Source organism: Meleagris gallopavo, chromosome 2 (genome assembly GCF_905368555.1).
Source record: "Meleagris gallopavo chromosome 2, MGAL_WU_HG_1.1, whole genome shotgun sequence".
NCBI lineage: Eukaryota > Metazoa > Chordata > Aves > Galliformes > Phasianidae > Meleagris > Meleagris gallopavo.
Window position 1 is genome coordinate 104,114,098 of NC_139405.1, and position 23,021 is coordinate 104,137,118.

General features: G+C 49.4%; 1 protein-coding gene and 1 pseudogene across 2 annotated transcripts; both read right to left on the bottom strand.

The window, feature by feature from the left end:
* Positions 1-801: 801 nt before the first annotated feature.
* On the bottom strand, positions 802-17,192 carry LOC100549612 (interferon-induced very large GTPase 1). Of its 2 annotated transcripts, XM_003204572.5 has the most exons (3): positions 17,056-17,192; positions 15,542-15,728; positions 802-8,467 (listed from the first exon to the last, which is right to left on the bottom strand). In XM_003204572.5, the coding sequence occupies exon 3, from the start codon at positions 8,463-8,465 to the stop codon at positions 1,164-1,166; it is 7,302 nt and encodes a 2,433-aa protein (XP_003204620.2). In that variant the 5' UTR covers positions 8,466-8,467; positions 15,542-15,728; positions 17,056-17,192; the 3' UTR covers positions 802-1,163. The 2 variants fall into 2 exon arrangements, with proteins under 2 accessions (XP_003204620.2, XP_010706335.2); XM_010708033.3 differs by lacking the exon at positions 17,056-17,192 and having other exon boundaries at positions 15,542-16,133.
* On the bottom strand, positions 9,180-12,212 carry LOC100549766 (E3 ubiquitin-protein ligase NRDP1 pseudogene; annotated as a pseudogene).
* Positions 17,193-23,021: the final 5,829 nt, after the last annotated feature.

Below are 23,021 nucleotides of genomic sequence, written 5' to 3' on the forward strand. Positions count from 1 at the left end.
TAAAGCAGAAAGGGACAATCCCTCTCCCTGCTGGCTGCCCCTCTTGTGATGGAGCCCAGGATAACATTGGCCTTTAGGGCTGCAAGCGCACACTGCTGGCTTGTGTTCAGTTTTTGATCAACCAGGACCCCTAAGTCCATCTCAGCAGGGCTGCTCTAGAGGAGTTCTTTGCTCGGTCTGTACGCACATCTGGGATTCTCTTGACCCAAGTGCACTTTGCTTTGCAGAAGCTCATTAGGTTCACAAGGGCCCAACTTTTGAGTTTATTAAGGTCCCTCTGGATGGCATCCCTTCCTTCTGCAGTATCAACTGCACCGCTCAGCTTGGTGTCATCAGCAAACTTGTTGAGGGTGCACTCCATCCCATCATCTGTGTCACTGATAAAGGTATTAGAGAGTACTGGTTCCAAGACCAACCTCTCATTGCTCATCACTGGCCTCCACCTGATGTACAGCCACTTCTGACCAGTTCCTTACGCACTAAATAGTCCACTCCTCGAATCCATGCATATAGATTTTGTGGCAGTGGGCACAGAAAGTTTGACTACAAAAAAGGGAAATGCTGTCTGGGTGGAGTCCCACAGTTCCTTGGCGGTGAAGTCCACAAGGTTGCTCAGAAGGTCGTAACACCTCTCCTATGAAGATATGTTAAAAGTTGGGCTTGTTCGGTCCAGAAAAGAGGATGGTCCAGGGAGACTAAGTTCAGCAAGAAGGGGTTTTTGGCACCCCACAAATGTTTACCTGCTCTCGGACATTACTGTCCTTTCTTTAAGTGTGACAAGGATTTCCTGCAGGGAAACTATTCTTTTGCCAGAGTAATTTATTTTCACATAGCAGCAGATAATTCAGTACTTTCCAATGCTGCCTTGGTCTGAACTTCATCTATATGAATGGTTGCTGCAGAAATGTGTTCTTTTCTTTCTCTGAGACAAAGCTGATGCAAGCATTTATGGCAAGAAAGGAAGAAGAGTTTGCCTTTATCATGAAGCAGGGGCATTTCTGAGGAGTGGCAGGAGTAGCACACCTTGTTCTGTCCAGCTTAGATGCAGTTCTTTTGAAACTGTTGAAGGTCGTAATTGTTACAACAGTATTTTGTGCATAGCCTCATGTCATGTTCCTCTGAAATGCAAAGCAGTTGCAGATTTTCCTTCATGACAACTTAGCCTACCTCAGTTCATCAAGTGCTTCCTGCTTTGTAATTGTGTGCCATGAAGCAGGGATTTCTCCTTTGCCGTGAAATTTACCATTGTAGAGTTCTTCTAGCTGTGCCCTGAAATGACACACAAACCATTTCCAGTATTTTTGCAAGGATGTATCAGGAAGAATGTTCCAAGTGGAGTAAGGATGCCCTGCATCTCGGTATTTCTTGTATGGGATCCATGTGTCTTCACCAATCCTGAAGCTACAGTCACTGACAACAAAGCTAGAGCAAATATCAATGACAAGGTTGTCTGTGTTATGCCATTTGTATCTGCCCAAAACTTCTGGACGATGGAAGACAAGCTGGTGGTCTCCATCATGGTTTGGCATAGTGTTTGTGCAAACTGCCTTACAAAATGGACACTGCTCCTTGCACCCTGGAAACTGTTCCAGCAGTATTTTATGAGGCTGCTTTTCAAATGAGCTCAAATCAGCACGAGCAAACTCTTCCTTGAGACGATCCCTCAGGGGAGAAAGTGCCTCCATCATGGCATTATTCAGGAACTCTATGTCTGTTATCTCCAGATGTTCAATGCCAACCAGGTCACTCCTGGGCAATCTTAGGACCCCTCCAAGTTCTCTGCAGAATTCATCCAGCCAAAGACTGATTATATTACTGCTGTCTCTTCTGTCTTTGGCAACAGTGGTTGATGCAAAGACAGCTTTCACAATGGTTTCGTAGAACTGAGTAAGAATTTTATCTAAAAACATCACCAGCCTACTGTTCTGATCTAAACAGTATGTCTCAACATGTGTCTGAATGTAACTCTCCAAAAAGTTTGATGGGGAACTAAGGTAATGCTTGAATTTTTCAAAATTTTCTTCTTGTGCCAGATATTTCAGTATGCAAACTTCCAGATTGGCTCTACTGCCATTGAAATCTGGTATTTCGCTCCTCATATGTTCAGCTATGACAAGAGCTGTCTTGTCATAAATGGCCAGGCGAAGACCTGGGGCAATCTTGCTGCACAGGAAATCAGCAAATGTTGTGATAGAAGTGGCACCTTGGCAAGAAATCTGGAAACATTTGAAGAAATCTTCTCTCTTGCTCTTCAGGTAGATGACTGGGTCATTTGCTTTCCTGAAGGCTGCGTGCATGTCTTTAAACCTGGCTGCTGCCATTCTGCACAGATACACTGAAAGATCTATTCTGTAATCTTTAGTAAAATGATATTTTTCAGAGCTAGGGACAGCTTTCATACCTTCCTGCACTTCATTTATTATTTCATGGATGAAAGTGTGACTGTAATCCATTTTGTTCTTTTCCTTCTGGTCAATGTTTTCCTTCACACGCCTTATGATGCTGTCTGTAATGTGCTGTAAGGTGCACAAATCAGACTCACTAAAACTTAAAGGAATAAAGCCCAACATCTTTTTCTTGGATATGTGTTTCTTCTCATCAAGTGAAAAGGTGGTCTGCTTGGAAAACTTCATGATTTGTTCAACTACGTTAGGCACCGTAAAGTGTTCTAGAAGGACATTTTCTATTTCCACATCAATGTTCACCTCTTCCAGAGGGGGAGCATTAGAAGACACTTCAGTAATCCAGATCATCCAGAGGGTATCAAAGTTACTTCTCAATTCTTGTTCACTTAATTCCTTGCCTTTTACAGACAGAGCCAGCTCCCTGCTCTTTTTCAGGAGCTCATTCTCATATTCACATTTCCTCTCATCCAGTCTACTCTGACTCTTCTTTAGTTCTAGAAGTTTCTCACACTTCCTTCTGGTTCCATCAAGAAGGGAAGCTTTTAGCTCTTTCAGCTTCAGTTCCGTGCTACTTTTCCACTGAATCAGTATCTCACAGTCTCTGTCTTCACTGAAGAACTTCTCCATGTCTTTGGTGATGGCATCACTTGTTTCTTGCACAAGATTTTCAAGCTCTTTTATGGTGACTCTATCCAGCTCTCCATTCTGAACCTTATTCTCCAGCTGCGTTTGCAAGTCTAAGATGTGCCTTCTCAGTTTCCAGGTCCACTGACTAAAGGAGGTTTCCAGTTTCTTGTATGCAGCAACCTCCACCGAGTTCTTGAAGCTGAAAATGAAGTTTTCATTCCGCAAGGCGTTCCACAGGTCACTAATACGAACTTTCAAGCTGGAGAGCCTCAGAACACTGCCTGGAGATTCCTTCTTGGCAGCAAGGAGAATTTTGCTCTTTAATTCCTGGACGTTCTGGCTGTAGGTGGGGTTGGGTGGTGCCATTGGCGGGTTACCCTCCCACAGGTGAGCAAAGTAATGAATGTGGGTGTTCACGTCAAAGCGGATGACATCACTGAAGCAGGTGATGTCGCAGAATTCCTGCTGGGCTGCTGTCACTGTCATTTCATCCAGCTTCTGCTGCAGACGCCTTTGTCCTTCCATGTTCTTTTCCTTTGCCGTTATTTCGCCCACGTTTTGATGTACAAACAGGCAGCTTGGGGAAAGCTTGACTCGCTTCATCCTCAGAAAAGCCTGCACTGCAATCTGAAGGATGTCTTGCATTTCCGAAGGGTTCTCTCCAAAGATGTTGATCAGAGTCATGTTGCCAATGCCAATGACAAAGGTGGCCAGCTCGTTGTCATGATTTAGTGAGTGCTTATTGGCCATCTCTATGGCACGAAGTCCTTCCGTGTCCACAACCAGCATGTAATCAAAGTTCACATCCTGCTGCAGTTTGTCGTCCACTTTAATGAGCTGCATAAAAGCTCCCCGGGTGCATCTGCCAGCACTGACATTGAACTGGAGACCAAACATGGCATTCAGTAGGGTTGACTTCCCTGTGCTCTGGATGCCAAGCACGGAGAGGACAAAGACTCGCTGGTCACCTAACTTCTCAATTAACCTGTCAAAGATTGCTGCAACCCACTGCAAGGGTACGTAAGAAGCATCACCATCCATCAGCTCAATGGGATACCCTGAAACCATCAGATCAGCTGCAATTTCAGGTAGTTTGAGAATACATACATCTTTGGAGTTGGTTGATTCAAGAGCTTCATAAATCTGCCCTACCTCTCTCAAAATGTGCTCAAGGCCAATGGACGAATCATTGATTTCATTGGAAAGGGAATCTAACCTTTTCATCATTACAGTTTTGCGGTTGTTTTCTTCATTGCTTTTCTTTATTGCCAGGATTTGAGACCATAACTGATGATACTGTCTCTTCAGTTCATCAAGGCGATTGGAGGACAGGTCATCCATGAAGACCTTCATCCAGTGCAGGAAGTATTTCTTGGTATTGACTGGCTGTGACTGGAGAAAGCCAAGGAATGATTTCATCAGCTGATTGAGGGGAAATGCTTTGTCCAGTTGCTTTCTTCTTATGGCAGCTTTGTCACATTCAATTTGGCTCCGATGATGTTCTATGCTCTTGTTCCTCTTCTCCTGTAAGCGAGTGAGTTCTTTGTCCTTTTTACACCAATTGTACCACAGTTCTCCTTGAAGAGGCAGGAGCTTTGATTTGATCTCAAACAGCTTCTCTCCCTTCAGCAGCTTCACCAACTCGTTTGCCTTTTCTTTGGCTATGGCACACGCTTCTGCATCTTCATCGACTAAGAAGCCGTGCTGGTGAGCTGTGCCCAGACACATATCGAGGCTAGATTGTGTGCTTGAGCCCTCCAGGAGATCTCGGATTGTTTTTGTCAGCTCGCCCATTAATTCTGCTTCATTCCTGTTCTTGATACCTATTCTTACATTTTGGCTAGATCGGCCAGCTGCAATGTTCTCTTTCTCGGTGAAAAGACAAACCAAGGGCCTCTGAGACTGCCACAGGTCTTGTAAAATTTGCCTGCCTTTCTTATCACTCTGATCAGACTCAGAAACGAGCACCACGTTCACAGCAGAGATCTCCTGCAAGAAGCTCAGCTGTGCCTCGTGATCCCTGGCATCTCCGTGCAGGTTACAGAAAGCAACACAGCTGTCAAAACTGTCATCATCGCTACCACGGGGACAATACCAGGAGATCTCCACCACACCTTTCATCAGCAAACAGTCTCTGGTGCTGCCTTTGCAATGCCGATGGAAAAACGTGTCATGTTTTTGTTTGCTCAGCAGAGCGTTCAGGAGCTGAGACTTGGAAGAGGAAGGAGAGCTGCCGATGCGTATGAAGGACACGATGGGTGTCTCTGCCTGACAAATGAGTTTGTTTGTGTAGCTGCTACTTTTCATCGTCTCTCCTGATTTTGCTGCTCCTTTCCAGCTCTTTTTGATTTGGCTGAGGGACCAGAGAGGGAACTCGATCTGTGAAGTGCATGGGTTGGGTACCAGGAGGGGGAGTGCAAACTGGCAGAAGGCAAGCTTTGATGCAATGTACTGCCTCATGAAATCATTGGCACAATGAAAAATGGCCATCTGGAGGTCCATTGGGTGCACGTGGCTCTCCCTGGTTGCAGATTCAGAGGTTCCTTCATCCAAATCACCAAAGAAGTCATCAAAGGAATCAGAGGGCTCTTCCTCTGTGGCTTTTGGTATGGGCACGAATTCTGGCTTACTCTCGTCCTTGCAAGTCAGGTACCGCACACTGTAGTCCACACACAATAGCTTTTGCAGGAAGTAAAAAGGTAGTTCACTCTCCTTGCTGGGCTGGCTGTCATGTACAGATGTCTTGTGTATGATGTGGAAGTCTTCCGACCCCATTTTTCTTGGATAGTAGCTTTCTAGCCCAAGGCGCTTAAGTAAGTTGAGGAACTCTGGGTTTGCACTGGCTTGATTAGTTTTGGATTTGCTGTCATCTGATTGGGGTTTGGATGGACTGTGAGGCTGTATTCCTTGCAAAGTCTCTTCCATGTCTTTGATTATGCTGTGTTTCTTCAGATCAACAGCGGTGTCCTCCAATTGCCCACTGATGTAGGACTGCAAGTCTCTTTCCAGCCCCTCCCAGTCTTTGATCACATTCTGTCTCTTGAGGAGATCTTCTATCTGTGCACACCATGAGTTCTTCATCTTGTCTTCCACGAACGCTAAGCGCTCACTCTTCTGCTCAGGGGACACCTCACTGCTTTCGGATGTCATGGTGAGGCCTGTGAAGAGCAGGAAGGCCTCGGCTCTGTAAACATCCTGCTCCTTCAGGCTCTGATACTCATCATGTGCTGTTTGCATTTCCTTGGCCATGAAGGTAATTTCTGGACAACCAAGGAGGTACTGAAAAGTGCTGCTTTCTAGTTGGTATCCTATCGTGGTTGTAACTAAGAGCACTAATAGCTCTATGTCTTTCTCTGCCCTTTCCTGCAGATACTGGAGCAAAGAATAAACAGCCAGGCTTACAGTCAGGGTGGCTTTGATCTTTGCTTCATGAATGGCAGATACAGAGGTGGCTGGCGAGTAGGTGACTTCCTGAATGTGCTCCTTCATTTGCAGCAGTGTCTTGATGAGATCCTGAATCTCAGAAACATTGGGAGTTTTGGGAAACGTGTGCTCAGTGTTGAAAATCCATTGCATAATGAAGGAAGCCCTGGGGAAGTCCTTAACGGAATAGATGTGAGGATCCAGCAGGCACTGCAGCAGAGATTTGATGTAGGTGATGTTTTCTGGAGGCGATTTTTGGCAAAACAGAACAGTATTCACCAGGAACTCCTGCATTGCCTTATGTGAGAGGCATACATTGATCCAGACACTGGGATTTTTTGTTTTTTCATTCAGAGCCTGTTTGAAATCAATCACTGTGAGCAGTTTCCTTTCATCCCCAGTGACCTCCCATGTCTTCATGTGCTCCAGGAAAGCTCTGGCCTCTTCCACGGCACTGGCCAGTTCCTCTCCAAACACTGTGCCAACACTGTGATTCGTGAGTGCTTCATATGCAGCCCTGAGGCTGCTGCTCACTTGATAGCAGGATTTAAAATCACTGCTATGGTTGGACAGGATTATATCCCACACTGGGATCAGCTGAAAGCCCCTGTCAATAACAAACCAGGTTGTGTTACTGGCCACGAGCCCACACTTCCACTGGGCAAGGGAATCTGTCTCTGATGGACCCCCTGTGTTGGTCACAGAGAGCTGAATCGCTGTGTGGCTGCTGCCTCTATCGCTTCTCTCAAGTGATGCCTGTGAGCTGGACTTTGAAGCGTCCACATTCATTCCCACACTGCCAGCAAAGCTGCTGAAGCTTGCCCTGACAAAGCAGTTCAGTGCTTCAGATGCTTGTTGCTTCATCTCTTCCCTTTGCTCTGTCCTGAATCCTTCGGAAGATGCTTTCCACCAGAATATGCCCCCAAAGTGGAGGGGTCCCTGGTTGACGTGGGACCCAAACCTGCTGAAGAAGTTGGCACACCTGCTCTTCAGCATGTTGAGCCTGTCTGCCTCCTCAGTGATGCTCAGAAGCTCCTCGATGTGTTGCAGCTCCCTCAGGGCCCCATCTGAGAGGAGAAGCTGGTCCTTTTGGAAGTAGCAGGAGGCCATGGGGGTGTACTGGTACTTGGTGGTACAAATGTACGTCTGCTCTGAACGTGAGTGGTGAGTGTCTTCCTTGTGTGAGGAGCTGCTGTAATCTACACCTCCTTCAACACTGAACCCCCAGAACCTGGCTTTGGCAGAAGCGCTTAGGCTGAAGCCCAGCTGCTCCATGGACTTGGTGAAATTGGCTTCTGCTGCAGAGGAGGAGAACTCCTTCCTCTCAAGCAGTGACCCTTGCTCCGGACCAGCAAGCTTGAAACCAGTTGGGACTCTGATGAGCTGCTCTCGTTTTGCCAGCACATCTGCCAGGCTGTTGGTTTGGTAAATGCCCTGCAGAGCCAGCCCTCCTGATGCCCGTCTCAGGACCTCCTTGTCAGAGACATTCTCACTCCTGCCCAAGGACATCTCCTGCTGCTCCAGTTGCTTCTGGATGCTTGCAAGCACATCTGCCAATGCCCTCTCTGGTGGTGCCCAGTACTCTCTGGGAATGTCCATGGCTTGCCATAGTGCCTCCTCTTTCTGTCTTATCATCTCCTTGCTGTAGCTGTGGCTCTGATGCATATCTTTCAGGTTCTGAAGGGCTTGCTTGGCTTCTTCTTGCCTCTGCTTCATCATCTCCAGGCGCTGCTTCTGCAGCTCCTCAGCAGTTGCCTTGTTGTCTGTAATTTGCAAAAGCTTTTGGAGTGCTGTTTTCTCCCAGGGGTACCGTACCTCACACTCCAGCTTCAGATAGTCTTCATATTGCAGATGTTTCAAGGCTTCTTTGGATTTCACACCTAATATCTTCAACAGCTTGGGAAGCCAGTATCCTTCATCCAGTCCTTCGCTCTGAAATGTTTCTGCCAGCAGTTGTTTAGCAAGATTTGCCTTTTCCAAATCCTCTGCTCTCTCCTCCTGGGACTCCATGGCTGTGGAAGAGGTAAACAGACTTCGGTTAAAGGCACTTTAGAAGGGTCTCTCCACAGCTCCAGGGATTCTTCCCACCCAGCTGGGGGAACACAACCTTGTTCACCCAGAAACAGGCAGATATGGACAGACACACAAACACACCACAGACTTGGCTACACAACCAACCATGGACGTGTTTATCCACCAGAGTGGTCTCACCTGCACTGGCTCTCCTTCCTTGCAGTGCACAGTCATGAGGTAGGGAGTGGGACTGCACAGTGACAGAAAGGAAAGGATTTAATAAGGAGGCAGGACAGAATGCAGTGACCAAGGCTGGGCTTGCTCAGACAAGTGATCTGCCACTGGTCTCATGACAGCAGCCCCTTTCATATCTTTTTCTGCCTTTTCCTCAGTTTTGGTCCCCTTCCCCTCAACATCATTCCACAGGCTGTCCTCACACACCTCAAAGTATTCTGTTCCCTCTGGTTATTCCAAGTTGTCCCTCTTCAGAGCAGGACCCAGAGTGTTCATGGAGTAGCAATTGGATACTTTGGATCATCAGCATTTGTGGGAATTCTAGACAGAATATTCAGCGCAGAAGGTGCAGAATAATATTAACACCAAGAAGATAGGAATGATGAGAACAATGGACTCCTTCAGGAGACAAAAATGAGACAAGTGAGCCCTGGGATCACAGCAATTAATGATCCTGATTGGAGGAAGTGCTCGTGGCTAGGAACGACTCAGGAACCTGACTGGACAAGCGCCTGCATGCATGGTTAAGGAGTAGATCAGGGGTGACCGTGTGGAATGTTTTGTTGACATGTAAAGGGGGGTGGGAAAGTTACAAGAGAGAACATGGGAATGTATGCAAGGGATACATGAACCTGCAATCAACGATTTGGATTGTTCCCGCATCTGAGTCCGTGCCTCCAGATGCTGCAAGTGGTGCCTAATGTGGGGCAGTTCCACCAGCAAGCACGTGATGACAGCCTGCAGCACAGCGTCTGATATGGAGATCATCCCAGCCCACTGTGTCACACGGGTGGGCTGCAGGGTGCTCACCCATTCCCAGATCTCACTGTACTTGATGGTCTCCTTCAGGTTCAGCAGTTTGGTGTTGATGCTGCGGACAACGTGCATGTAGGCCTTCAGCAGCTGAATGTCACACTTCTGCTCCGCTCGCTGGTGCTCGTGTTTCACTGAGGTATTCTGCAGCTCAGCAATTCTGGTCTGCTGCAGCTGCATCACAGATCTTAAATGCTTGATGCAGCTGTAGTTTGGCAGCTCATTTTTGGGCATTTCCAAGCTGATTCCCTGCTCTCAGGTCACCCGGTGCTTGAGGTTGTGCTCGCAGTTGTTCAGGTGAGACATCAGGCTGTAGAGCTGCACTACTGATGTATAGCCAAAGCCAGCATTGTCACAAATGATCAGCAGCTTCAAGAGCATATTACGCACAGTTCGTGGGCTGGGGTGGTGGTGGATGACATTACCATGCTGCGGTCCACAGGGCAGGTCTGCTGCTGGGAGAACCACTGGATGATGCAGGCATTGCAGAAGGTGTGCCCGCAGTGAGGAGGCTGAACCAGCTCCTACAAGACCCCACTACAGATGGGGCATAAAAGGTCTTCATCAACAGAATCACAGAATGGTCTGGGTTGGAAAGGACCAGAATAATGATCTAGTTTCAACCCCCTGCTATGTGCAGGGTCACCAACCACCAGACCAAGCTGCCCAAAGCCACATCCAGCCTGGCCTTGAATGCTTCCAGCGATGGGGCATCCACAACCTCCTTGGGCAACCTGTTCCAGTGCCTCACCACCCTCTGTAAGAAAAACTTCCTCCTAATACATAACCAAAATCTCCCTTGTCTTATTTAAAAACCATTCTTCCTTGTCCTATCACTATCCACCAAGGTAAACAGTCATTCCCCCTACCGTTTATACGCTCCCTTGCAGCCTAGGATAAGGAGGAATTCTGGGCTGCCAGCGCACACTGTTGGCTCATGTCCAGCGTCTTGTCCACCAGGACCCACAAGTCCTTCACCACAGGGCTGCTCTCCAGGAGATCTTCCCCCAGTTTGTATAAATACCTGGGATTGCCCTGACCTAAGTGCAACACCTTGCACTTGGCCTTGTTGAACCTCATTAGGTTCACATGGGCCCACTTCTCCAGCCTGTCCTGGTCCCTCTGGATGGCTTCCCTTCCCTCCAGTGTATCAACTCCACCGCTCAGCTTGGTGTCATCTGCAAACTTGCTGAGGGTTCACTCGATGCCATTGTCTGTGTCACTGACGAAGATGTTGAGGAGCACCGGCCTCAGGACTGACCTCTGAGGGACACTGATTGTGACCGGCCTCCACCCTGACACAGAACCATTAATCACAGCCCTTTGGCTGCATCCAGCCAACCAGTTCTTAATCCACCAAACAGTCCATACCTCTCCAATGTAGAAAGGAGGATGTGGTGAGAGACCTTGTCAAAGGCTTTGCAGAAGTCCAGGAAGATGACGTGTATCGCCTTTCCCCTGTCCACCGATACCATCACTCCATCACAGAACGCCACCAGATTGTTTAGGTAAGATCTGCCCTTGGTGAAGCCATGCTGGCTGTCTCAGATCACCTCTTTGTCTTGTATGTGCCTCAGTACAGCTTCTAGGAGGATCTTCTCCGTGATCTTCCCAGGCACAGAGTTAAGGCTCACCGGCCTATAGTTCCCTGGGTCATCATTTCTCCCTTTTCTTAAAAATAAAAGTAATGTTTCCCTTTTTTCAGTCACTGGGGACTTCACTGGAGAGCCATGATTTTTCAGTTATGATGGAAAGTGGCCCAGCAACGCATCAGCCATCTCTCTCAAAACACTGAGATTGATACCATGGACTTATATTCAGTTTCCTGAGGAAGTCTCGGACTTGTTCCACTGTTACAGTGGCATGGAATCCACTCCTCTCACCCACAGCTAGAGGTTCAAGGTCCTGGCAGACACGAGCAGTCTGACCACTAGTAAGACTGAGGCAAAGCACTCACTGAGTACCTCAGCTTTTTATATCTGAGGAAGCCAGCTCTCCGTCTTCATTTATTAGAGGGGGAACAAATTCCTTGGTCTGTCTCCTCCTACCTATGTACCTGTAGAACCCCTTCTTGTTATTTTTCACCTCCATCTGTGCCTTAGTATTCCTCTTCTTATCTCTACACATGCAGACAACATCCCTGTATTCTTCCCAGGCTGCACAACCCTGCTTCCACTTCCTGTAAATTTCTCTCTTTTCCCTCAGTTTAAGCTGCAGGTCCTTGCACAGCCATGCCAGTCGTCTGCCTCCTCTGCTCGATTTCTTCTGCCTGAGCAGAGATGGAGAGCTCTTGTTCTGGCAGAAAGGTGTCCTTAAAGAGCTGCCAGCTCTGTTCTGTTCCTATGCCTGTAAGGACAGTTTCCCAGGAGATCCCATCCAGCAATTCCTTCAGCAGCTGGAATTTTGCTTTCCTGAAGTTCAGGGTCCTGACTCTGCTTTTTTCCAGGCCTGCATTCCTCCAGATCACAAACGCCACCAGGGCATGTTCACTGCAGCCCAGGCTCCCTCCAATCTTAACCTCTCTAATACTCTCCACTGTATGGTGAGCACCAGGTCCAGGAGGGCTTCACCTTGGGTCGGTCCATTGCATATCTGGACCAGGAAGTTATCCTCAACAGACTCCAGGAATCTCTTGGACTGTCTGCCACTCACCATGCAGCTATCCCAGCAGATATCCGGGTGGTTGAAATTCCCCATCAGGACAAGAGCCTATGAGTGCGATAACTCCTGATTGCAGGCTCCCCCTGCTCAGGTGGCCTGCAGCAGACCCAAACCACTAGATTTCCTTTACTGGACCAATCCCTGATTTTCACCCACAAGCTCTCGACCTGATCATGGCTGTTCCTCAGACACAGCTCGTCGCAACCTATCCACTTCCTAACATAGAGGGCAATTTCCAAACCCCTTCTACCCTGTCTATCCCTTCTGAAGAGCCTATAGCCCCCAATCACTGTATGCCAGTCATGAAATTCATCCCACCATGTTTCTGTGATAGCAACCACATTGCAATTTTCCAAGCATATCATGGTTCCCATCTCTTCCTGCTAAAGGCACTTCAAATGAGCTTTCTGACAGACTACCTTTCTAGAGGGGCCCTCCCTCAAACCTCCAAAAGAAATCTGAATTTTTCTCCCACCGCTTCTTAGAGGGACACGAGAAGGTTTTGGATGGGGAGTGAGCAACGTTACCTCCTCTGAGGAGTTACCAGAAGATTCTACAGGACAGTTTGGAGGTTCTTCCCCACAATCTCCTGGCATGACAGCAACCCCAAGCCTTTCTCTGTCCTGCTGCACTCAACTCTCTTCTCCCATTGGATCTAAAATCCTGGACTACTCCCTCTCCCTAGTGAGCCTTATGGCCCTATGGGGGTTCCAGCATGATGTTCGGTCTCACCTCAAGGCAGAGAATAGTATCCAGCCCTCATAATGATTGAGATTGTGTGTTACTTATTTATTGGTATTGTTTGGTAATTTGTTATACTGTAGATAACTCATGGGTGCCACAGTGAATGGCACAAAACGGTTGGATTACCCACTAGTTGGTGTCACAATAACATGGTTAATGGTATGTGTTGATTTTCCTATGTTGCCAATGCAGCCTCAATAATTAGAATTATTAGGCACAATCTAGGCTGTTGTGTGCTACTTCCTCAATTTTAGTAGTGGGTCAACTATGAATTGAACAGAATTTGATGTTTCTGGTGCTGGAATCTATGGGAATAGCTCTTTTTGGTGTAACTTCATCACCCCATTATCAGTAACATGATCAGGTCATGATGCACTTAGCTTACCAATTAACCTTTTCTTAATTTGTGGAGACAGAACCTGGAAAGGAGTCCCAGGCAAAACTAACAGAGGACCTGTTACTAGAGGTCGATTAACTCTCTTTCATCCCACTAATCAGGATTTAAAAATATGACCATGCATCACTCGAGACAAAGGCACACGGTATCTTACTTTGATCCCACATGGGATTGCAATGTAGAATTGTGGGGGTACTGCACAACAAATATTTTGGTTCACTGCTCCCTTCAATTGGCACCTCTGCCAGGGACCTAAAGGCTCCTGACTGAAGAATGATCCCGCGATGGGACAAGTATTCTGACAGTTTGAAGGGAACTGATATTTGTGGCTGTAGCTGCAAATATCTTGTTCTGTAGAGAGAACTGACCTTGGTAGTTTATTTTGTTTCTGCAAAGGCTGCTTCTGCAAGCAGGTGTTCCACCCGGGCTCTGAATCATGCACTGGCCACGTGGATACAGCATGCAAATGGAAAAAGCCTGGGGAGACCTTGGGAGAATAAAAGCAAGAGAGGGGCCGTGGTGGGAGAGAGAGGAAAAGTGCCCCTTGAAGCAGGGGACGCCCTGCTGGCACTGCCTATCGCATCCGCTGCCAGCGGAAGAACAAGGATGTTCTTTCTCCCTCCTTTCTGGTGGTTTGCCATCTCTCAAGGGTTGGTAAGGTATAGTGTACCTGCTTAAGGAGTTTCTGCTTCCTGCTTACAGGGAATATCTGAAATGGATGCCTGTGTGTTTGACTGTATGTATGTTGAACCAAACTCATAACCCTCTGTGCTGCTCTGAGTGCATAGTTTGCTTTGCTTTCTCCTGAGACATCCTGTCTCTCAGATCCAAATGCACCCTGAAACAGAACAGCGAAAGCTTCAGCCACACTCACCAAGTCAAGATGCTGGCTGGCTAGGAAAAACAGTGCCCCTGGTGATGCTCTAGCAGGCTTGCCCACTGATGTTGTTTCTGTGTGACATGCAACTTCACAGAATTGTGTGGCCATTGATTTTCTGTTATTAACCCAGGGGCATGGTTGTGGGGATTTTAAAAGCGTGTTGAATGAATGAATGTTAGTAATCATACATCAGAGTATACAAAGGTCGATGAGTTTCCCTAGTCAGTTACAGGTACACACAGAATGGGACCCTCTGGGATTCTTTTCCAGGTTGCAGGAACTTGGGCCATGGGCCAAACACGTTTGTTCTTTTCTTAATGGGTTAAATAGCACTGCTTGCCATTATGCTATATTTGCCTTGTCTCTTGCTTTTAGCACATTATCACCTGAAGCCTTGATTGATTTATGATAAGCCAAATGCATACAGCAGTGCTGTTAGAAAGAGTAATACAAAATGAAAGAGAAAGCTCTAAGGCAGGCAGGCAGGATGCTGTGCACAATGTATGATTGTATCATTAATATGATTAGTGCCATTGTTTTGTATCATGCTGACAGTTTGCCAGTTGATGTCCCTGTGGCGTTTAGTTTATCACTGCCCCTTTCACGTATCATTGCCTTGGCACTGGAACAGTCCTTGATGGATAATGATAAGGAAGCCAATGCTCTCACTGTCTACATACCCTTACAGTGCTGTCATACAGAGCTGACAATTATCTCTGCCTCTATTCAGGTGAAGAGATTTACTCATTGCACAAAACCTTTCTGTGAAAAGGGACCCCATAAGTGAAAGTAAAGGGCAAGAACAAGGTTTCACAGTAACTGAGAATAGGGGGGGTTGAGGGGAACAGTTAGTGATTTAGTGATGGTTTATAGAAGCAGGAATGCAGAGTTCGTTAGAAAAAGGGGGTGGCAGACACTGGGTCTGGGATAGTGAGGGGGATGAAGGCCATGCCGATAAGGTCTGAGAACAGCCCAGAGACATCTGGCAGGGAGGTGATTAGATGTCCACAGAGCGAGATGAAACTAGTTTGGGGGGATGCCCCCCTTTTAGGTCAGGAGTTTATAGCGAGAAAGGTCAGAAGCCTTCACAAGGAAGACAACAAATCTTCATCCCACGACCCACTACAACACGCAAGAGGGGAGGGTCTGCACAAAACCTTCCAGTGCAATCAACTCTCATCCTACCAACAACATGCTACAGCCTTTTTGTCTCAGGAATTGATGCCAGGCCCTTGTTACTGTGCTCTTTTGACTCTTGCAGAGGCTTTGTGCCCTCTGTTCCTTTATGCTCAAGGAAGATTTAAGTAAGAATAATAAATGGATTTGCATTCTGAGTCCTCTCACCTCACAGCAGGTGCTCCTGGTGGTGACGCTTGGCTTTCCAGAGGACGCAGGGCACCAGGGCACCTGGCCCAAGCGAGGCAGCACACAGTCACTTGTCAGGCCTGGTAGACAAGACAGGGTTGTGAAGAAGAACTTGGGCACCACTTCAAGAATTCAGGAGGAAATACATGAAGGACAGTCCAGAATCCTAAGGAGAAAAACAGATACTCAGGAGAGGGCAGCCATGAATACAGCAGAATGAATACATACCATGCAGTGGTGGAGCCCATCCCTTTTCTGCCCCGGTGGGACCTGCGCAGGGCCACAGTGGAAGTGCCCTGAGGGAGCTGTAGGAATATGACCAGCACTGGTGTGGTGTTGAAGGAGCATTGTGTCCAGAGGATGGAGGGCCTGCAGGGGCATCAGGGCCCCAGAGAGACCCAGGGGAACACCAAGCATCCTAGGGTTCTGGTGCAAGGCTCCCTGCTCTGGATGGCCCTCTGGGGCAGGGGAGGGACCAGAGGGACCCCAAATTATCTTGGTCCAGCCCAAAGCACCCTGGGGTTCTGTGAACCCTGCGGGCTCTTTGTCACTGAGACCACAAGTGTGCTGGGAGCTCCCAGGTTGCAGGTTCCTGCCAAGGGGTTACAAAGGCGTCACCTCTCAGCATCCTCCATCCTCAGGAAAGGTCAGGAAGCCAGCTGGCCTTTAACAAACAAATCCTGAACTTAGGAAACTTATCGGGTATTTTTCTCCAAAAACAATTGAGCCGAGAAGCACTTCCAGTTTCACAAGGACCTGAGCCTCTTCCAGGAATGGCTCTGATTTCTAAGAAGCGGAAAACCCAGCAAGCCAGTTTTCCCTTGGCCATTCATAAAGTAATGGTTAATGGAGCTTGGAACGCATCCTGGTGGGGCACAGAAGGGGCAGGGAGGGGAAGGCAGCATTGTATATATAGGCTCAGCAACAAGAGAAGTCCCTCTATGAGGAACCCCACTGCAAGCAAAGATAAGAAGGACGGATGTGTGCACGGCATGTTGCACAGACACAGCTGTCAATGATGGTCCCAAAGGGGTGTGCACCATGGCACACGTCCAGCAATGCTGCACCGAGCTCTTAACACAGCAGTGAGTGCAACACACCAGCATGCAGAGTGAGGCCACATAACTGCAGGGCTCTGTGTTGGACTCTGCTCCACAGCCCTCCCAGTTCTGTCCTGGGGATCTGCTTCCAATCTACCCTTGCACTGCTCTTCCCTCCCCGTGCTCCTTGTGCTTCCATCTCTGCCATGTTCAGCCCCTGATCTGGGTGCCGAGTCCTTCATGCTTCCCTTCTCCACTCCTCCTTGCCCCCCAGTGCAACCATTACCATCACAGACCTCACAGCACAGCCTCTTTGCCCCCTGCCACAATTCCCTCTTTCCTGCCGGCCCTCTCAGCCCAGCACCATATCGTGAAGCACCCAGCAGAGGACCAAGGGGCTCCCAGTGGCTGTGAGTGCCCCTGCCCACCCCAGGCACCGCAACCAGGCCCTACCTGCACTTTTGGTGCTCCTCAGCCCTGGTGCTTTCTGAGCCTGGCTCTGACCCTGCTCTTATAAAGCCTGGAACCTCTGCACAGACTGCAGCTTCCTGCTGGTGGGGCAGGGGAAGTCTTCTCCCTGAAGCCACAGCTGAAAATGAAACTTGGCAGCTGCAGGAAAACTGAGATGGTGTCTGGAAATCTTCGGATATGGCCATGCAGTCAATTCCTTATCCATGTGACAGCACAACCACCAAAACCAGCTCTCTGGGAGGTTGGGATGCCCAAAGCAATCCTGAAACCATCAGCAATCAGCTCAGGGAGTCCTTGAAGCACAGAGAAAGCCCCAGGGCTGGAACTGGACAAGCACAGCTGCTCAAAGGCACTGAAAGGTGAGAAGGGCCCCATAAGTGAAAGTAAAAAGGCAAGAAGGCTTCACAGTGACTGAGAATAAGGGAGGTGAAGGGGGATAGTTAGAGATAGTTTACAGAAGAATTTAGAGCTTGTTAGAAAAATAAGGGATGGCAGACATTGGGTGTGGGATAGTGAGGGAGATGAAGGCCATACCAATAAGGTTTGAGAACAGCCCAGAGACATCTGGTAGGGAGATGATTGGATGTCCACAGGGCTAGATGATGTTTGGGGGGAAGCCCCCCTGAAAGGTTACAAGATTACAGCGAGAAAGGTCAGAAGCCTTCGCGAGGAAGACAACAAATCTTCATCCCACGACCCACTACGCACGCACAAGAGGGGAGGGTCTGCATGCTAATAAACTCTCGGGGATGTAATGAATATGTATCCAAATTCCGGGAAAACTACTGGTTATGTATTAGTTTGCCCTATATCTGTAGCATGAATTTTCCTGGCGGTGTGCAAGTTAGGCAGATCTATCCCCCTTGCAGCCAGCGTACGTGCACTGCTGAATAAACCATACCTGCTTTGTAATCTTACTTGGGTTACAGAGTCTGATTCCGCATGTCAGCGCTGAGCCCCTTCTTGTTATTAGTGGTTTCTCAACTGGACTGGCCATGCATAGGAATTGATGTCATTGGAATATTTATAATGTTTGGGATAACCTGGTGTGAACCCAGAAAAGGGCCACGAAGATGCTTTGGGGCCTGAAGTAGCAGTGCTGGGAGGAGAGCAGAGAAAGCTGGGACTGCTCGGCCCAGAGCTGGGGAGGCTCACCAAGACTGGACCATAAAAATACTCTCAGGAGGTGCAAGGGATTGGATCCGGGTTCTGCTCTGTGGTGCCCAGGCAGCCATGGGGCACAGCCTGGAGCCCAGGAGCTGCCATCAGCAGCACTGCAGTGCTGGGTGGATGCCGGAGCTCTGGCACAGGGAGCAGAGAGCGGTGGGGGCTCCTCCTGGGGGATCTCCCACAGCGCCTGGCCGTGGCACTGGGCTCCCTTCTCTGGGTGGCCCTTCAGGGGCTGGGGGGGCCCAGACGGACCCAGAGTTATCTCCCTCCAGCCCCAAGCACCCTGGGGTTCTGTAAACCCTGCAGGCTCTTTGTCACCGAGACCACAATCATGATGGGAGCTCCCAGGTTGCTGGTTCCTGCCAAGAGGTTACAAAGACATCACCTCTCAGCATCCTCCATCCTTGGGAAAGGTCTGGAAGCCAGTTGGGCCTTTACCAATCAAATCCAGAACTTAGGAAAATTACTGGGCATTCTTCTCTGAAAGCAAGAGAGCCTGAGAAGCACTTTCAGTTCCACAAGGGTCTGAGCCTAATCCAGAAAAGGCTCTGAGTTCTGAGAAGCAGAGAAGTCAAGCACGGATCTTGAGTAAAAATGAAAGAACCTTTAACCACATCCGGAAGCTCTGCATGGAGCAGGGGCTGGGAGAGCAGAGGGCAGGATCCTGTTTGCTGCTTCTGACATCAGGTGGCTCCTGAGGTCACGGCCCCAAACCCACATCCTCCCCATCGCCAATTAGTGCTGAGGCCGGGGATGGCACTGACATCAGGGAGTGAGCTTGGAGAGTGTTCCTGTAGGTGCGCATCCCTCGTTTATTGGCTGCCAGGCAATGAGAGTTGAACCAGCCCCCTCTCCCTTGGCTGCCACTGGTTTACATTTCGCTGCTTTCATTCATGAGGAGCTCCCTTGGCTCTTGCCACAGAGAAAGGACAGTGCAGGGGTGCTGTGTCAGGAGGAGCTGCCCCTTCTGCCTTCCAGCTCTTCCTCCTGTGCTTTTGGCTGCTCCTTCAGCACGGCAGCAGTGCTGCTGGTCAGCGCTGAGGAGCTCAGCTCAGCATCTTGACTTGTCCAGGCCTGGGCACATTGAGGTTCCCCCTCGCTCTCCAGCCAACAGAGACATCTTTTCCCCACTTTGTACAGAGAGTTCCTTTTGTCGTGGCAGAAGGAAGGCCAGCAGCCAGTTTTCCCTTGGCCATTCATAGACCAGAGGTTAATGGAGGCTGGTATGCATCCTGGTGGGGTGCAGAACGGGCAGGAAGGAGAAAGCAGCATAGCGCCAGATAAGAGTAAAGGCTCAGCAACAAGAGAAATCCCTCTATCCCAAGAGTGAAGGTGGCAGGGACAGATGCAGGCACAGCCTGTTGCACAGACACAGCTGCTAACAATTGTCCCAACGGGGTGCACACTGTGACACACGACCAGCACCGCTGCACCGAGCCCATAACAAAGGAATGAGTGCAGCATGCCAGCATGCAGAGCAGGGTCACAGGGCTGCAGGGCTCTGTGTTGGGCTCTGCTCCACATCCCCCCTGGCTCTGCCTCGGGGATCTGCTTTCCACTCCACTCTTGCACTGCCTTTCCCCTCCCCGTGCACTTTGTGCTTCCATCTCTGCCATATTCAGCCCCTGATCTGGGTACAAAGTTATTTGTGCTTCCCTCCCCTGCTCCTCCCTGCCCCCCAGTGCAGCCGTTGCCATCACAGCCCCTTTTGCCCCCTGCCACAATCCCCTCTTTCCTGCCGGCCCTCTCAGCCCAGCACCGTAACGTGAAGCACCCAGCAGAGGACCAAGGGGCTCCCAGTGGCTGTGAGTGCCCCTGCCCACCCCAGGCACCGCAGCCAGGCCCTACCTGCACTTTTGGTGCTTCACAGACCTGGTGCTTTCTGAGCCTGGCTCTGACCCTGCTTTAATATAGCCTGGAACCTCTGCACAGACTGCAGCTCCCTGCTGGTGAGGCAGAGGAAGGCCTTCTGCTCCCTGAAACTGCAGCTGGAAGTGAAACTTGGCGGCTGATGGATGACTGAGATGGTGTCTGGAAATCTCGGGATATGGCCATGCAGTCAATTCCTTACCATGTGACAGCACAACCACCAAAAACAGCTCTCTGGAAGACTGGGATACCCAAAGCATTCCTGAAACCATCAGCAATCAGCTCAGGGAGTTTGAGCAGCACAGGAAATGCCCCAGGGCTGGAGCAGGACAAGCACAGCTGCTCCTGAGAAGAGGCACTGAGCTCCTTCTCCTTCTTATTACTGGTTTCTTAACCGGATCGGCTCTGCATAGTAACTGAGGTCATTGGTGTGTGTACAATGTTTGGGACAACCTGGTGAGAACTCAGGAAGGGGCCATGAAGATGCTTTGGGGCCTGGAGCAGCTCTGCTGGGAGGAGAGCTGACAGAGCTGGGGCTGCTCAGCCCAAAGCAGGGGAGGCTCAGGGCAATCCCACCATGGACTGAAATCCTTGCACGAGGTGCAAGGGATTGGAGCCAGGTTCTGCTCTGTGGTGTCCAGGCAGCCATGGGGCACAGCCTGGAGCCCAGGAGCTGCCATCAGCAGCACTGCAGTGCTGGGTGGGTGCCGGAGCCCTGGCACAGGGAGCAGAGAGCGGTGGGGGCTCCTCCTGGGGGATCTCCCACAGCGCCTGACCATGGTTCTGTGCTCCCTTCTCTGGGCGGCCCTTCAGGGGCTGGGGGGGCCCAGACGGACCCAGAGTTATCTCCCTCCAGCCCCAAGCACCCTGGCATTCTGTAAACCCTGCAGGCTCTTTGCCACCGAGACCACAATCATGATGGGAGCTCCCAGGTTGCTGGTTCCTGCCAAGAGGTTACAAAGACATCACCTCTCAGCATCCTCCATCCTTGGGAAAGGTCTGGAAGCCAGCTGGGCCTTTACCAATCAAATCCTGAACTTACTGGGCATTCTTCTCTGAAAGCAAAATGTGCCTGAGGAGCACTTTCAGTTTCACAAGGACCTGAGCCTCTTCCAGGAAAGGCTCTGATTTCTGAGAAGCAGATTAGGCAGGCACGGATCTGGATAAAAAATAAGGAACCTTTAACCCTGTGCTGAAGGTGTGCGTGGAGCAGGGGCTGGGAGAGCAGAGGGCACGACGCTGTTTGCTGCCTCTGACATCAGGTGACTCCTGAGGTCACAGCCCCAAACCCACATCCTCCTCATCGCCAATTAGAGCTGACACCAGGAATGGCACTGACACCAAGGAGAGTTCCTGTAGGTGTACGTCCCTTGTTTATTGGCTGCTAAATAAACTACACAAGTGATGCAAAAGCAATCACTCACCACCTCCTGTGGGTAGCCTGATGCCCAGCCCTGCCCATACCTCAGCAGGACAGAGCTGTCTTCTTATCCTCCTCGTCTCCCTTTTCAGTACTGAGTATGAAGTTATAAGGCATGGAATATCTCTTGGGTTAGTTTGGGCCACCTGCCAGCTGGTGCCCCCTCCCAGCCTCGTGTTCATCCCTCCATCTATTCACAGTGAGAAACAGAGATGCCCTTGATGCAGTGCAAACAGTTTTCTGCCTCAGCTAAGACATCCCTGTGTTGTCAGCACTGTGTTTTGCTCTGAAAACTAAAACACAGCACCTTAGGAGCTGCTATAAAGGAAATCAACTCAACTCGAGACCTAATTTACTCCCGCCTTTAAAGGAGAACTGATAAAATTGGGAAAAAAGAAGAAAAAAAAACCACAAGAAAAAATCACTGGTGATCACAAAGCTGGAATAGGTGAGAGGTGCGATGTCATGGCCTTAAGCTGCACCAGGAGAGGTTCAGGCTGGATGCACTAGATGCACAGTCTGTGTCTCTCCTGTACTGAGGACTCCACATCTGGACACAGTACTCCAGGTGAGGCCTCACCAGCACAGGGCAGAGAGGCAGGATCTTGTCCTGCTGGCCACACTTCTTTTGATGCAGGCCAGGATATGGCAGGTTTTCTGGGCTACGAGGGCACATTGCTGGCTCACGTCCAGCTTCCCATCCACCAGTACCCCCAGGTCTTTTTCAGCAGGGCTGTGCTCAGTCCTTTCGTCCCCCAACTTGTATCGGCAGTGAGGCTTGCCCTGACCCAGGTGCAGACCTTGCTTATGGATTTGTTGAACCTCATGAGGTTCTCCTGGACCCACTGTTCAAGCCTGTCTATGTCCCACTGAATGGCATCCCATCTCTCTGGTGTGTCGACTGCACTCCACATTTGGTGTCATCAGCAAACTTGCTGAGTGTGCATTCAACCTCACTGTCATTGTCACTGATGACGATATTACAGAGCGTCAGCCCCAGCACTGACCCCTGAGGGACACCACTTGACACTGATCTCCATCCAGACATGGAGCCATTGACCACCATTCTCTGGACTTGCAGAGCTCAACCCCCTTGTACTGACTTGCAGCCAGTTCTTCAGCCATTGAACAGTCCACCCATTAAATCCACATCTTTACAATTTGGAGAGAAGGGTGTTGTGGGGTACTGTTTCATAGACCTTACTGAAGTTGAGACAGATGATAACAGTGGCTCTTCCCTTGTCCATTGATGCAATGACCCCACCATGGAAGTCCACTACAGGTTGGTCAAGCAAGGATTTGCCATTGGTGAAGTCACGCTGGTTCTCCTGTATCACCTTCCTGCCTTCCACGTGCCTTAGCACAGCTTCCAGGAGGATCTGCTCCATGATCTTTCCTGGCACAGAGGTGAGGCTGACATGCTGGTAGTTCCCAGAGCCATCCTTTTTACCCTTTCTAAAATAGGTGTGATGTTGCTTTTACCTCTGGT